At 51.4% G+C, this 17,232-nt stretch overlaps 1 protein-coding gene across 2 annotated transcripts in view; it reads left to right on the top strand.

Moving 5' to 3' along the window:
- Window positions 1–17,232, top strand: part of LOC137535603 (zinc finger protein 852-like) — a 127,537-nt gene that overhangs the window by 100,380 nt on the left and 9,925 nt on the right. For both annotated transcript variants that reach the window (XM_068257459.1, XM_068257458.1), the window contains exon 2: window positions 4,530–5,539. In XM_068257459.1, coding sequence (XP_068113560.1) covers window positions 4,594–5,539 — 946 coding nt within the window. In that variant the 5' untranslated portion in view covers window positions 4,530–4,593. The remainder of the gene's footprint in view (window positions 1–4,529; window positions 5,540–17,232) is intronic.

Here is a 17,232-nt window from a genome sequence, read left to right as displayed (position 1 = left end):
CCTCCGCCCCAGTCTCAAGTCTTTTGCAGCCTCCAAGAGGTTTTCTTCCAAGATTGCCCTGTATTTGACTCCATCCATCTTCCCATCAACTCTGACCAGCTTCCCTGTCCATGCTGAAGAGATGCACCCCCCCCCCCCCCCCCCCCGAGCATGATGCTGCTACCACCATATTTGACAGTGGGGATAGTGTGTTCAGAGTGATGTGCAGTGTTAGTTTTCTGCCACACATAGCGTTTTGCATATTGGCCAAAAAGTTCCATTTTGGTCTCATCTGACCAGAGCACCTTCTTCCACATGGTTGTTGTGTCCCCCACATGGCTTGTGGCAAACGGGACTTCTTATGCTTTCTGTTAACAATGGCTTTCTTCTTGCCACTCTTCCATAAAGGCCAACTTTGTACAGTGCATGACTAATAGTTGTCCTATGGACAGAGTCTCCCACCTGAGCTGTAGATCTCTGCAGCTCATCCAGAGTCACCATGGGCCTCTTGACTGCATTTCTGATCAGCGCTCTCCTTGTTCGGCCTATGAGTTTAGGTGGATGGCCTTGTCTTGGTAGGTTTACAGTTGTGCCATACTCCTTTCATTTCTGAATGATCGCTTAAACAGTGCTCCTTGGGATGTTCAAGGCTTTGGAAATCATTTTGTAGCCTAAAGCAGGCCATACACTGGCTCGATTCGCGGCCGTTTCGACAGCAGATTCGATCGTGGGATCGAATCTGCTGCCAATCGTTCGCGGTAAACGCAGCCGCCGATCCGATTTCCTCCCGAAATCGGATCGGTCCGTCGATCGCGCCGTGCGGGAAATTACCCTCGATCGCCCGCGGGTAAAGTGCGCGTCGCTAGCGGCGGCCGATCCGATCAGGTATACATTACCTGAGGCTGGCTCCCGGGCGTCTTCTCCGCGCTGCACGGCTCTGTTCCGGCTCCATCCATCCCGGCGCTTCCTGTGTCACTGCAGTGACCAGGAAGTTCAAATAGAGGGCGCTCTATTTGAACTTCCTGGTCACGGAGTAACACAGGAAGCGCCGGGATGGAGCCGGAACAGAACCGTGCAATGCGGAGAAGATGCCCGGGAGCCAGCCTCAGGTAATGTATACTGGTGGGGGGACAGGCGGCAGGAGCAGCTCAGCAGATGGTGAATCGGTTTCAGGCTGAAATCGATTCACAATCTGTTTGCAGTAAAGGCAGCCATATGATCCCTCTCTGATCAGATTCGATCTGATAGGGATCTGTCAGCTGGTCGATCTAATGGCACATCGACCAGTGTATGGCCACCTTAAGCCTGCTTTAAATTTCTCAATAACTTGATCCCTGACCTGTCTTGGACCTGTCTTGTGTGTTCTTTGGACTTCACAGTGTTGTTACTCCCAATATTCTCTTAGGCCTGGTGCACACCAAAACCTGCTAGCAGATTTTGAAACGCTCTTTCTTATTTTTCTGTAGCGTTTCACCTAGCATTTTGCGGTTTTGGGAAGCGGTTTTGGTGTAGTAGATTTTATATATTGTTACAGTAAAGCTGTTACTAAACAGCTACTGTAACAAAAACGCCTGCAAAACCGCTCTGAACTGCCGTTTTTCAGAGCGGTTTGCGTTCTTTCCTATACTTTGGAGGCAGAAACGCCTCCGCAATCCAAAATCTTCAGCAGCCCCGGAGTATGCGTTTCTGCGAAACGCCTCCCGCTCTGGTGTGCACCAGCCCATTGAAATACATTACCCAAGCATTTCCACATCCGCAAGCGGATCGCTAAACGCAGCCGAACCGCTCTGGTGTGCACTAGGCCTTAGACAACCTCTGAGGCCCTCACAGAGCAGCTGTATTTTTACTGACATTAGATTACACACAGGTACACTCTATTTAGTCATTAGCACTCGTCAGGCAATGTCTATAGGCAACTGACTGCACTCAGATCAAAGGGGGCCGAATAATTATGCACACACCACTTTGCAGTTATTTATTTGTAAAAAATGTTTGGAATCATGTCAGATTCTCGTTCCACTTCTCACGTGTACACCACTTTGTGTTGGTCTTTCATGTGGAATTCCAATAAAATTGATTCATGTTTGTTGCAGTAATATGACAAAGTATGGAAAACTTCAAGGGGGCCGAATACTTTTGCAACCCACTGTATGTGCCCCAATATAGGTTTGCCAGATTAACCCACACTAAATGTAAGTAGCCTTCAAGATGCAGATACCAGGGCTGAAGCCAGGACCTGCTCAGTAAGGAGACCGTGGGCAAGCCTCCCTAACCCTGTAAGGTGATCTACTGCGCACACTCTTTGGAACTCCCTACCATACCCAGTAAAGACAGCCCCAGACTGAAAAGCCACCTGCTTAGCCTGGCACTTTCAGACCCCTAGAATTCTTCCTCTGTTCCACGACTTACCAATCAACCAATTATTGGTCTGAGCCATGCTCACGTGCTTTGAGTCCTATGGGAGAAAAGCGCTTTACAAATGTTGTTTGTTATTTTGATAACTACAGTATAGGGTAGGGGTGTAAAGGATTAAAATGTAATAAAAAATGTACCTGTTTTATAATCCAGTTGTTGGTGATCAGTGGAGGTCTCAGGGAGGGAGGTTCTGAAGGAGCAGGATCTTTCCACTGTGGCCATTCTTAGCAGTTGTCACATTGCCACCGGATGACCTTATCCATTGTATCTCTGATGGGAAGAAGCCAATGTGGACTCAGGAGCCACTGGTGTTGGGTGGTCCCGCAGTGGGAGAGGGTAGAGTCTGCACAAAGATGATGGCCTGTGAGTCACAGCCAGGGGGTGGGGCCAGGTAACTAGGGGCGTGGCTGGTAGGACAGGCAGAGAAGATGGAGGCTGCAGAAAGATGATGGCTGGTGGGGCACAGCCAGGGGGTGGAGCCAGGTAACAAGGGGCGTGGCTGGTAGGACAGGCAGAGAAGATGGAGGCTGCACAAAGATGATGGCTGGTGGGGCACAGCTAGGGGGTGGAGCCAGGTAACAAGGGGCGTGGCTGGTAGGACAGGCAGAGGAGCTGGAGGCTGCACAAAGATGATGGCCTGTGAGTCACAGCCAGGGGGTGGAGCCAGGTAACTAGGGGTGTGGCTGGTAGGACAGGCAGAGGAGATGGAGGCTGCAGAAAGATGATGGCCGGTGGGGCACAGCCAGGGGGTGGAGCCAGGTAACTACGGGCGTGGCTGGTAGGACAGGCAAAGAAGATGGAGGCTGCAGAAAGATGATGGCCGGTGGGGCACAGCCAGGGGGTGGAGCCAGGTAACAAGGGGCGTGGCTGGTAGGACAGGCAGAGAAGATGGAGGCTGCACAAAGATGATGGCCTGTGAGTCACAGCCAGGGGGTGGAGCCAGGTAACTACGGGCGTGGCTGGTAGGACAGGCAGAGGAGATGGAGGCTGCAGAAAGATGATGGCTGGTGGGGCACAGCCAGGGGGTGGAGCCAGGTCACAAGGGGCGTGGCTGGTAGGACAGACAGAGAAGATGGAGGCTGCAGAAAGATGATGGCTGGTGGGGCACAGCCAGGGGGTGGAGCCAGGTAACAAGGGGCGTGGCTGGTAGGACAGGCAGAGAAGATGGAGGCTGCACAAAGATGATGGCCTGTGAGTCACAGCCAGGGGGTGGAGCCAGGTAACTACGGGCGTGGCTGGTAGGACAGGCAAAGAAGATGGAGGCTGCAGAAAGATGATGGCTGGTGGGGCACAGCCAGGGGGTGGAGCCAGGTAACAAGGGGCGTGGCTGGTAGGACAGGCAGAGGAGATGGAGGCTGCAGAAAGATGATGGCCGGTGGGGCACAGCCAGGGGGTGGAGCCAGGTAACAAGGGGGGTGGCTGGTAGGACAGGCAGAGAAGATGGGAGGCTGCAGAAAGATGATGGCTGGTGGGGCACAGCCAGGGGGTGGAGCCAGGTAACAAGGGGGGTGGCTGGTAGGACAAGCAGAGGAGATGGAGGCTGCATAAAGATGATGGCTGGTGGGTCACAGCTAGGGGGTGGAGCCAGGTAACTAGGGGCGTGGCTGGTAGGACAGGCAGAGAAGATGGAGGCTGCAGCTGGAGAGGGGTTGGGTGGCCTCTGCTGCTTTGGTCCTGGTATTGGCACTGTCCCAGCTGGGAGGGTTGTTGCTATGGCTCTTGGAGGGTTCGGGGTTAGTAGGTGATGGACAGGTGGGCTCAGGTATGGTTAGGATATGGAGCTGCAGTCCCCCTGCCTAGTTCATCAGGTGCCAGAGCCATAAGTAATGATAATTTATAGCTAATTAGCTGCAGGCCTCTGCTCCTATCTCCCTCTGTCTCCAGCTGTTCTCTCCTCACATCCTCATCCATCTACCACTGCCGGCACTGCTGTACCCTCCCAGGAATGTGTGCATAGAGAGGAGGAGAGAAGCACCAGATGATGAGCAAGGCACACTGGGAGAGAGGACTGTGGTACTGAATGTGCAGGAGACCACAGCTTATGGGAGATTATCACCCCTAGCAAATTATGTGCTTTTCTGTGCTCTGTTTATTACTGCTAATATCTCACTGCTATAATCTGTTATCCTTTACAGGACCTGAGCTCAGAGAGATCTGAGATCTGAGCTCAGAGAGCAAGAGAGGAGTGATCAGCAGTCTATGGAGCAGGGTGACATGATGACAATTAAACAGGAAGAAGAGGAGACGTATGTGAGGAGTGATCAGTTTATGGAGGAGAGTGACATGAGGAGGACATGTAAAGAGGAAGAAGAAGAGACACATGTGAGGAGTGATCAGCAGTTTATGGAGGAGGGTGACATGAGGAGGACATGTAAAGAGGAAGAAGAAGAGACACATGTGAGGAGTGATCAGCAGTTTATGGAGGAGGGTGACATGATGAGGACATGTAAAGAGGAAGAAGAGACGTATGTGAGGAGTGATCAGCAGTCTATGGAGGGGGGTGACATGATGAGGACAAGTAAAGAGGAAGAAGAGACGTATGTGAGGAGTGATCAGCAGTCTATGGAGGAGGGTGACATGAGGAGGACATGTAAAGAGGAAGAAGAAGAGACAAATGTGAGGAGTGATCAGCAGTCTATGGAGGAGGGTGTCATGATGGTAACAATTAAAGAGGAAGAAGAAGAGACGTATGTGAGGAGTGATCAGCAGTCTATGGAGGAGGGAGACATGATGAGGACAAGTAAAGAGGAAGAAGAGACGTATGTGAGGAGTGATCAGCAGTTTATGGAGGAGGGAGACATGATGAGGACAAGTAAAGAGGAAGAAGAAGAGACGTATGTGAGGAGTGATCAGCAGTCTATGGAGGAGAGTGACATGATGGGGACAAGTAAAGAGGAAGAAGAGACATATGTGAGGAGTGATCAGCAGTCTATGGAGGAGGGTGACATGATGAGGACATGTAAAGAGGAAGAAGAAGAGACGTATGTGAGGAGTGATCAGCAGTCTATGGAGAAGGGTGACATGATGAGGACAAGTAAAGAGGAAGAAGAAGAGACATATGTGAGGAGTGATCAGCAGTCTATGGAGGGGGGAGGCATGATGAGGACATGTAAAGAGGAGGACAATGCTACAGAGGACATAACAGGTGAGTATTCAACATTAAATTTGAATTTTGAATTGTTATGACTGCATCACTGCTCAGACTGATACTCATGTTAGATCTTTTTCACCTAAAGCTATCATTATTTGTTGTATTTGGTGACAGCTCACAAACAATAACAGTACAGACACACTGATGGTTTTGGAGTATGTTCTGTTCTGTTCTGTGGAGAGGGGGGGGGGGGGGGGGGGGGTGATGGGTGACTGAGAAATATCCGGCTACATCTCACAGTAGAAATACAATGCTGATCAGACGATGACTTCCCAAATCTGAGAATCGCCCACTAAATAGTATTTATAACTTCCCTATGAGCTCTGGCAGATCTTATACTGGCCACATTATAGGACAACTGTAGTGAGAGGGATGTGAAGACTGCCATATGTATTTACTTTTAAACAATACCAGTTACCTGGCAGCCTGCTGATCTATTTGGCTGCAGTAGTGTCTGGATCACACCAGAAACAAGCATGCAGCTCATCCAGTCAGATCTGACAACAATGTCAGAAACACCTGATCTGCTGCATGCTTGTTCAGGGTGTATGGCTAAAAGTATTCTAGGCAGGTGATCAGCAGGTTAGCCAGGGAACTGGTATTGTTTAAAATGGAATAAATATGGCAGCCTCCATACCCCTCTCATTACAGTTGTCCTTTAATGGTTGCTAGATTTGGGGAGGGGGGCGGGGTCCGAGAGCAGGGAAGGGGGAGTGGCGGGGTCCCAGAGCGGGGGATGGGCGGGGTCCCAGAGTGGGGGAGGGGGATGGGCGGGGTCCCAGAGCGGTGGGTGACATTTTTGGTGGAACTCTATCAGAGAAAGCCTCAGCAGATTGCTCTTCAAGGATTCTTTCCATTTCCTTGTATACATGTTCCCCTATATTGGACCATGGCTCGGGACACTGGGTATATGGATGGCCCATTCTAAGACAGAGGCTGTGACAATCCAGCCCCGCAATCCCGTTGAGATCTGCTCCCGTCAGCATACGCAGGAAGTACGGTGAGCAGACTGACAAAGATTGGTCGCGCAGCTGCCGACAATATGTAATGGGACAAACATCCACCAATCCCGTATTACTAGGCCACTGTTGCCATGCAGGTCTCATGCACTAGAGACAGCTGGAGGCAAATTCACTGTGTGCGTAGTAACGGTTAAGATTGGTTGGAGGTGCCCATACATGTACAATCCTGATTGTACAGGGAGTGCAGAATTATTAGGCAAATGAGTATTTTGACCACATCATCCTCTTTATGCATGTTGTCTTACTCCAAGCTGTATAGGCTCGAAAGCCTACTACCAATTAAGCATATTAGGTGATGTGCATCTCTGTAATCAGAAGGGGTGTGGTCTAATGACATCAAAACCCTATATCAGGTGTGCATAATTATTAGGCAACTTCCTTTCCTTTGACAAAATGGGTCAAAAGAAGGACTTGACAGGCTCAGAAAAGTCAAAAATAGTGAGATATCTTGCAGAGGGATGCAGCACTCTTAAAATTGCAAAGCTTCTGAAGCGTGATCATCGAACAATCAAGCGTTTCATTCAAAATAGTCAACAGGGTCGCAAGAAGCGTGTGGAAAAACCAAGGCGCAAAATAACTGCCCATGAACTGAGAAAAGTCAAGCGTGCAGCTGCCAAGATGCCACTTGCCACCAGTTTGGCCATATTTCAGAGCTGCAACATCACTGGAGTGCCCAAAAGCACAAGGTGTGCAATACTCAGAGACATGGGCAAGGTAAGAAAGGCTGAAAGACGACCACCACTGAACAAGACACACAAGCTGAAACGTCAAGACTGGGCCAAGAAATATCTCAAGACTGATTTTTCTAAGGTTTTATGGACTGATGAAATGAGAGTGAGTCTTGATGGGCCAGATGGATGGGCCCGCGGCTGGATTGGTAAAGGGCAGAGAGCTCCAGTCTGACTCAGACGCCAGCAAGGTGGAGGTGGAGTACTGGTTTGGGCTGGTATCATCAAAGATGAGCTTGTGGAGCCTTTTCGGGTTGAGGATGGAGTCAAGCTCAACTCTCAGTCCTACTGCCAGTTTCTGGAAGATACCTTCTTCAAGCAGTGGTACAGGAAGAAGTCTGCATCCTTCAAGAAAAACATGATTTTCATGCAGGACAATGCTCCATCACACGTGTCCAAGTACTCCACAGCGTGGCTGGCAAGAAAGGGTATAAAAGAAGAAAAACTAATGACATGGCCTCCTTGTTCACCTGATCTAAACCCCATTGAGAACCTGTGGAAAGGAGGGAAAACAGTACACCTCTCTGAACAGTGTCTGGGAGGCTGTGGTTGCTGCTGCACGCAATGTTGATGGTAAACAGATGAAAACACTGACAGAATCCATGGATGGCAGGCTTTTGAGTGTCCTTGCAAAGAAAGGTGGCTATATTGGTCACTGATTTGTTTTTGTTTTGTTTTTGAATGTCAGAAATGTATATTTGTGAATGTTGAGATGTTATGTTGGTTTCACTGGTAAAAATAAATAATTGAAACGGGTATATATTTGTTTTTTTGTTAAGCTGCCTAATAATTATGCACAGTAATAGTCACCTGCACACACGGATCTCCCCCTAAAATAGCTAAAACTAAAATCAAACTAAAAACTACTTTCAAAAATATTCAGCTTTGATATTAATGAGTTTTTTGGGTTCATTGAGAACATGGTTGTTGTTCAATAATAAAATTATTCCTCAAAAATACCACTTGCATAATAATTCTGCACTCCCTGTATGTACAATCTGTAAACTAAAAAAATATCGATTTCGCGCTGGAAATCGGGTAAATACACTGCCACCACTGCCTGATTGGATGAATGGAGCAGACAGTCTCCAACTAGGGCGAAGAGACCCCAACGCTATCATAATACGGTAGCCAGCCCAATAACGTTCGACACGCTCCAGTCACCGTTTGGGGAATAGTCACTTCCGACGGCTTAAAGACTGTGAGCAATGTGACATAAAAGAAAGGTTACTGGGTCCCTATATGATGCAATCTTGAATTGTATTTACAATCGAGAAACGAAAGTTATCGATTTCGCACAGGAAATCTGGTACTAGCTAATCCTAGAAGGAAGAAACGGTTATTTACAACCTAGCTAGCAAATCAACAATTTATAAGCAAATCATAAAACAATGCGGTAGTATGACTGACTCTTCAGAGGGCAGATTCGTTATAGCAGCAATCAGATGACCAGAACAGGCACACGACTGAACGATAAAATCGTTAGTATATTTCTAAACTACATACACACAGAGCTTACTTTAGAACAGATTGATTTGACAGAGAGAAGAGATGAAAAGAAACAATGTCTGGATATACAGTTCAAATACTGTTATTGGTAGTCCATGCGGCAATCGCAAGTCTTTGGCGTAAAGTCCAAGATGGCGGTTTTGGGCTTGTGTCCTGCGGGCTGGTCGATTTGATGTTACTTCGACGTCAGATGAAAGGTGAAGGACCCAGAGCTTTATGGGCTCTCTGTGGTTATAGCCCCCACTCCAGCAAGGAGGGGTTAGGGGCGTGGATCACACACCTCTTTGGAACAGGAGATCTGCCCGCCCCTCGCATGAACACAAAAATATACCTGACTCATGATAGGTGTGCTCATCTGCAAACCATACAAGTTATGTTAAATCTAGTAACATTTTTAGGTTTGTCAGAATTTATCAAGAACGTTGATACCAAACTTGGGGAATCGGACCTCTGGGGTATTAGAGGGTTATTTTAAAACAATCTTACACTAGATCTGGCAGCCCGATTGGTTCATAAACCTGTCAGAACCAGCGCCCTACGGAATCCCACAACCTGTGCAGATAGCATGGGCAGGGAGATCTGCTATGCCAGGAATTATGAAGCAAATATGGAGAACATATGAATATTGGGATTCCTGAGGTCACAGCAGGTCAGCTGCTTCCAGAGAGAAACTGATAAGATCTGGGCATTTGCTAGTTCTGTGTGGAGGTGAGAATGCTAGAGACACCATTCTGCCAGAAACTTGGGATTTATGATAGTTCAGCCTTATCTGTGATGGATGGGCTGGATAACCCCCAGCAAGGCTAGGTGACAAATTCCACCCTTGGAGAGAAGCTATGTAATTAGCCAGTGTTTGTTTGCAGCCAGAGAGTAAGAGAAAAAAAAAAAGTGGATTTTAAAGTGAACCTTAAAGGGACACTTAAGTCAAACAAAAAAAATGAGTTTTACTCACCTGGGGCTTCCAATAGCCCCCTGCAGCTGTCCGGTGCCCTCGCCGTCTTCCTCCGATCCTCCTGGCCCCGCCGGCAGCCACTTCCTGTTTCGGTGACAGGAGCTGACAGGCTGGGGACGCGAGTGATTCTTCACGTTCCTGGCCACAATAGCGCCATCTATGCTGCTATAGCATATATCATATACCATATAGCAGCATAGAGGGTGGTAATGTGTCTGGGAACGCGAAGAATCACTCGCGTCCCCAGCCTGTCAGCTCCTGTCACCGAAACAGGAAGTGGCTGCCGGCGGGGCCAGGAGGATCGGAGGGAGACGGCGAGGGCACCGGACAGCTGCAGGGGGCTATTGGAAGCCCTAGGTGAGTAAAACTCATTTTTTTTTTGTTTGACTTAAGTGTCCCTTTAAGTAACACAAATTGAGTTTTTTTACACACCTGGGGCTTACCTCAGCCCCCTGCAGCTGATCGGTGCCCACGACGAGTCTCTCTAATGCTCCGGGTCCCGCTGGCGGCCACTTCCGGTTTTCGCCGTCAGGACCCGCCACACCTGCCTGCTCCCTCACATATCCCTGCTGATCCAGAGGAAGGCACAACGCCGGCCTGCACCCTCACATATCCCTGCTGATCCAGAGGAAGGCACAACACCAGCCTGCTCCCTCACATATCCCTGCTGATCCAGAGGAAGGCACAACACCAGCCTGCTCCCTCACATATCCCTGCTGATCCAGAGGAAGGCACAACACCAGCCTGCTCCCTCACATATCCCTGCTGATCCAGAGGAAGGCACAACACCAGCCTGCGCCCTCACATATCCCTGCTAATCCAGAGGAAGGCACAACACCAGCCTGCACCCTCACATATACCTGCTGATCCAGAGGAAGGCACAACACCAGCCTGCTCCCTCACATATCCCTGCTGATCCAGAGGAAGATAGTACACCAGCCTGCACCCTCACATATCCCTGCTGATCCAGAGGAAGGCACAACACCAGCCTGCTCCCTCACATATACCTGCTGATCCAGAGGAAGGCACAACACCAGCCTGCTCCCTCACATATCCCTGCTGATCCAGAGGTAGATAGTACACCAGACTACACCCTCACATATCCCTGCTGAGCCAGAGGAAGGCACAACACCAGCCTACACCCTCACATATCCCTGCTGAGCCAGAGGAAGGCACAACACCAGCCTGCTCCCTCACATATCCCTGCTGATCCAGAGGAAGGCACAACACCAGCCTGCTCCCTCACATATCCCTGCTGATCCAGAGGAAGGTACAACACCAGCCTGCTCCCTCACATATCCCTGCTGATCCAGAGGAAGGCACAACACCAGCCTGCTCCCTCACATATCCCTGCTGATCCAGAGGAAGGCACAACACCAGCCTGCTCCCTCACATATCCCTGCTGATCCAGAGGAAGATAGTACACCAGCCTACACCCTCACATATCCCTGCTGAGCCAGAGGAAGGCACAACACCAGGCTGCTCCCTCACATAACCCTGCTGATCCAGAGGAAGGTACAACACCAGCCTGTTCCCTCACATATCCCTGCTGATCCAGAGGAAGGCACAACACCGGCCTGCACCCTCACATATCCCTGCTGATCCAGAGGAAGGCACAACACCGGCCTGCACCCTCACATATCCCTGCTGATCCAGAGGAAGGCACAACACTAGCCTGCACCCTCACATATCCCTGCTGATCCAGAGGAAGGCACAACACTAACCTGCTCCCTCACATATCCCTGCTGATCCAGAGGAAGGCACAACACCAGCCTGCTCCCTCACATATCCCTGCTGATCCAGAGGAAGGCACAACGCCGGCCTGCACCCTCACATATCCCTGCTGATCCAGAGGAAGGCACAACACCAGCCTGCTCACTCACATATCCCTGCTGATCCAGAGGAAGGCACAACACCAGCCTGCTCCCTCACATATCCCTGCTGATCCAGAGGAAGGCACAACACCAGCCTGCACCCTCACATATACCTGCTGATCCAGAGGAAGGCACAACACCAGCCTGCTCCCTCACATATCCCTGCTGATCCAGAGGAAGATAGTACACCAGCCTGCACCCTCACATATCCCTGCTGATCCAGAGGAAGGCACAACACCAGCCTGCTCCCTCACATATACCTGCTGATCCAGAGGAAGGCACAACACCAGCCTGCTCCCTCACATATCCCTGCTGATCCAGAGGTAGATAGTACACCAGACTACACCCTCACATATCCCTGCTGAGCCAGAGGAAGGCACAACACCAGCCTACACCCTCACATATCCCTGCTGAGCCAGAGGAAGGCACAACACCAGCCTGCTCCCTCACATAACCCTGCTGATCCAGAGGAAGGCACAACACCAGCCTGCTCCCTCACATATCCCTGCTGATCCAGAGGAAGGTACAACACCAGCCTGCTCCCTCACATATCCCTGCTGATCCAGAGGAAGGCACAACACCAGCCTGCTCCCTCACATATCCCTGCTGATCCAGAGGAAGGCACAACACCAGCCTGCTCCCTCACATATCCCTGCTGATCCAGAGGAAGATAGTACACCAGCCTACACCCTCACATATCCCTGCTGAGCCAGAGGAAGGCACAACACCAGGCTGCTCCCTCACATAACCCTGCTGATCCAGAGGAAGGTACAACACCAGCCTGTTCCCTCACATATCCCTGCTGATCCAGAGGAAGGCACAACACCGGCCTGCACCCTCACATATCCCTGCTGATCCAGAGGAAGGCACAACACCGGCCTGCACCCTCACATATCCCTGCTGATCCAGAGGAAGGCACAACACTAGCCTGCACCCTCACATATCCCTGCTGATCCAGAGGAAGGCACAACACTAACCTGCTCCCTCACATATCCCTGCTGATCCAGAGGAAGGCACAACACCAGCCTGCTCCCTCACATATCCCTGCTGATCCAGAGGAAGGCACAACGCCGGCCTGCACCCTCACATATCCCTGCTGATCCAGAGGAAGGCACAACACCAGCCTGCTCACTCACATATCCCTGCTGATCCAGAGGAAGGCACAACACCAGCCTGCGCCCTCACATATCCCTGCTAATCCAGAGGAAGGCACAACGCCGGCCTGCACCCTCACATATCCCTGCTAATCCAGAGGAAGGCACAACACCAGCCTGCACCCTCACATATACCTGCTGATCCAGAGGAAGGCACAACACCAGCCTGCTCCCTCACATATACCTGCTGATCCAGAGGAAGGCACAACACCAGCCTGCTCCCTCACATATCCCTGCTGATCCAGAGGAAGATAGTACACCAGCCTGCACCCTCACATATCCCTGCTGATCCAGAGGAAGGCACAACACCAGCCTGCTCCCTCACATATACCTGCTGATCCAGAGGAAGGCACAACACCAGCCTGCTCCCTCACATATCCCTGCTGATCCAGAGGAAGATAGTACACCAGCCTACACCCTCACATATCCCTGCTGAGCCAGAGGAAGGCACAACACCAGCCTACACCCTCACATATCCCTGCTGAGCCAGAGGAAGGCACAACACCAGCCTGCTCCCTCACATATCCCTGCTGATCCAGAGGAAGGCACAACACCAGCCTGCTCCCTCACATATCCCTGCTGATCCAGAGGAAGGCACAACACCAGCCTGCTCCCTCACATATCCCTGCTGATCCAGAGGAAGGCACAACACCAGCCTGCTCCCTCACATATCCCTGCTGATCCAGAGGAAGGCACAACACCAGCCTGCGCCCTCACATATCCCTGCTAATCCAGAGGAAGGCACAACGCCAGCCTGCACCCTCACATATCCCTGCTAATCCAGAGGAAGGCACAACACCAGCCTGCACCCTCACATATACCTGCTGATCCAGAGGAAGGCACAACACCAGCCTGCTCCCTCACATATACCTGCTGATCCAGAGGAAGGCACAACACCAGCCTGCTCCCTCACATATCCCTGCTGATCCAGAGGAAGATAGTACACCAGCCTGCACCCTCACATATCCCTGCTGATCCAGAGGAAGGCACAACACCAGCCTGCTCCCTCACATATACCTGCTGATCCAGAGGAAGGCACAACACCAGCCTGCTCCCTCACATATCCCTGCTGATCCAGAGGAAGATAGTACACCAGCCTACACCCTCACATATCCCTGCTGAGCCAGAGGAAGGCACAACACCAGCCTACACCCTCACATATCCCTGCTGAGCCAGAGGAAGGCACAACACCAGCCTGTTCCCTCACATATCCCTGCTGATCCAGAGGAAGGCACAACACCAGCCTGCTCCCTCACATATCCCTGCTGATCCAGAGGAAGGCACAACACCAGCCTGCTCCCTCACATATCCCTGCTGATCCAGAGGAAGGCACAACACCAGCCTGCTCCCTCACATATCCCTGCTGATCCAGAGGAAGGCACAACACCAGCCTGCGCCCTCACATATCCCTGCTAATCCAGAGGAAGGCACAACGCCGGCCTGCACCCTCACATATCCCTGCTAATCCAGAGGAAGGCACAACACCAGCCTGCACCCTCACATATACCTGCTGATCCAGAGGAAGGCACAACACCAGCCTGCTCCCTCACATATACCTGCTGATCCAGAGGAAGGCACAACACCAGCCTGCTCCCTCACATATCCCTGCTGATCCAGAGGAAGATAGTACACCAGCCTGCACCCTCACATATCCCTGCTGATCCAGAGGAAGGCACAATACCAGCCTGCTCCCTCACATATACCTGCTGATCCAGAGGAAGGCACAACACCAGCCTGCTCCCTCACATATCCCTGCTGATCCAGAGGAAGATAGTACACCAGCCTACACCCTCACATATCCCTGCTGAGCCAGATGAAGGCACAACACCAGCCTACACCCTCACATATCCCTGCTGAGCCAGAGGAAGGCACAACACCAGCCTGCTCCCTCACATATCCCTGCTGATCCAGAGGAAGGCACAACACCAGCCTGCTCCCTCACATATCCCTGCTGATCCAGAGGAAGGCACAACACCAGCCTGCTCCCTCACATATCCCTGCTGATCCAGAGGAAGGCACAACACCAGCCTGCTCCCTCACATATCCCTGCTGATCCAGAGGAAGGCACAACACCAGCCTGCTCCCTCACATATCCCTGCTGATCCAGAGGAAGATAGTACACCAGCCTACACCCTCACATATCCCTGCTGAGCCAGAGGAAGGCACAACACCAGGCTGCTCCCTCACATATCCCTGCTGATCCAGAGGAAGGTACAACACCAGCCTGTTCCCTCACATATCCCTGCTGATCCAGAGGAAGGCACAACACCGGCCTGCACCCTCACATATCCCTGCTGATCCAGAGGAAGGCACAACACTAGCCTGCACCTTCACATATCCCTGCTGATCCAGAGGAAGGCACAACACTAGCCTGCTCCCTCACATAAGCCCTGCTGATCCAGAGGAAGGCACAACACCAGCCTGCTCCCTCACATATCCCTGCTGATCCAGAGGAAGGCACAACACTAGCCTGCTCCCTCACATATCCCTGCTGATCCAGAGGAAGGCACAACACCAGCCTGCTCCCTCACATATCCCTGCTGATCCAGAGGAAGGCACAACACCAGCCTGCTCCCTCACATATCCCTGCTGATCCAGAGGAAGATAGTACACCAGCCTACACCCTCACATATCCCTGCTGAGCCAGAGGAAAGCACAACACCAGCCTGCTCCCTCACATATCCCTGCTGATCCAGAGGAAGGTACAACACCAGCCTGCTCCCTCACATATCCCTGCTGATCCAGAGGAAGGCACAACACTAGCCTGCACCCTCACATATCCCTGCTGATCCAGAGGAAGGCACAACACTAGCCTGCTCCCTCACATATCCCTGCTGATCCAGAGGAAGGCACAACACCAGCCTGCTCCCTCACATATCCCTGCTGATCCAGAGGAAGGCACAACACTAGCCTGCTCCCTCACATATCCCTGCTGATCCAGAGGAAGGCACAACACCAGCCTGCTCCCTCACATATCCCTGCTGATCCAGAGGAAGGTACAACACCAGCCTGCACCCTCACATATCCCTGCTGATCCAGAGGAAGGCACAACACCAGCCTGCTCCCTCACATATCCCTGCGGATCCAGAGGAAGGCACAACACCAGCCTGCACCCTCACATATCCCTGCTGATCCAGAGGAAGGCACAACACCAGCCTGCACCCTCACATATCCCTGCTGATCCAGAGGAAGGTACAACACCAGCCTGCACCCTCGCATATCCCTGCTGATCCAGAGGAAGGCACAACACCAGCCTGCACCCTCGCATATCCCTGCTGATCCAGAGGAAGGTACAACACCAGCCTGCTCCCTCACATATCCCTGCTGATCCAGAGGAAGGCACAACACCAGCCTGCACCCTCACATATCCCTGCTGATCCAGAGGAAGGTACAACACCAGCCTGCACCCTCACATATCCCTGCTGATCCAGAGGAAGGCACAACACCAGCCTGCACCCTCACATATCTCTGCTGATCCAGAGGACAGAACAACACCAGCCTGCACCCTCAAATATTCCTGTTGATCCAGAGGAAAGCGAAAAATCCTTACAAGGCATGGTCCAATTAGCCCAAAAGGGAGAAAATTCCTTCCCGACTCCAGATGGCAATCAGATAAAATCCCTGGATCAACATCCTTGGGCATTCCGTAGTAATTGTAGCCATGGATGTCTTTCAACGCAAGGAAAGCATCTAAGCCCCCTTTAAATGCAGGTATAGAATTTGCCATAACTACTTCCTGTGGCAATGATATTCCACATCTTAACCACTTTCCCCTCCACTACAGTATATCTACGTCAGCTGTGGCATCCTTCAAGCCACAGTGACGTAGATATACTGACCTGGCTGCAGCCCTGCTGTGCACGGTTGGGTGCTCTTCAGAGCGCACCCTCCAGCACTGTCAGCTGCAATACTAATTGGTGGAACGGAACATGTTCCCTTTTGACCAATTAGTATACCCTCCTCCTATGAATGATCGCTGCAGTAGTGAACTGCAGCGATCCTTCACCTGTCCCCCTCGGCGCACATATAGTTAATAAAAATGCACAAGCAAGCAGCCACACTCACCTACCTCGTTCCTGCGACTGTCCTGAAGGCTGATCCTCCGATCCCCGCTCTGCAGTCAGCCGCATATTGCCGGAAACCCGGGTCTCGGCTTGATGACGTCATCAAGCCGAGACCCGGGTTACCGGCAATATGTGGCTGACTGCAGAGCGGGGATCGGAGGATCAGCCTTCAGGACAGTCGCAGGAACGAGGTAGGTGAGTGTGGCTGCTTGCTTGTGCATTTTTATTAACTATATGTGCACGGAGGGGGCTGCCTGATGGGGGGGGACATCTGGCTATAGTTTCTTGAGGGGAGGGGGATATCCAAAGGGGGAATACATGTTTACTGGGGGGCATCTGAGGAACCAAGGGGAGTGGGGTTTACAAATTTTGCACATCTGGGCA

This window comes from Hyperolius riggenbachi, chromosome 10 (assembly GCF_040937935.1).
Source record: "Hyperolius riggenbachi isolate aHypRig1 chromosome 10, aHypRig1.pri, whole genome shotgun sequence".
Lineage (NCBI taxonomy): Eukaryota > Metazoa > Chordata > Amphibia > Anura > Hyperoliidae > Hyperolius > Hyperolius riggenbachi.
This window is presented reverse-complemented; position numbering and strand designations above follow the sequence as displayed.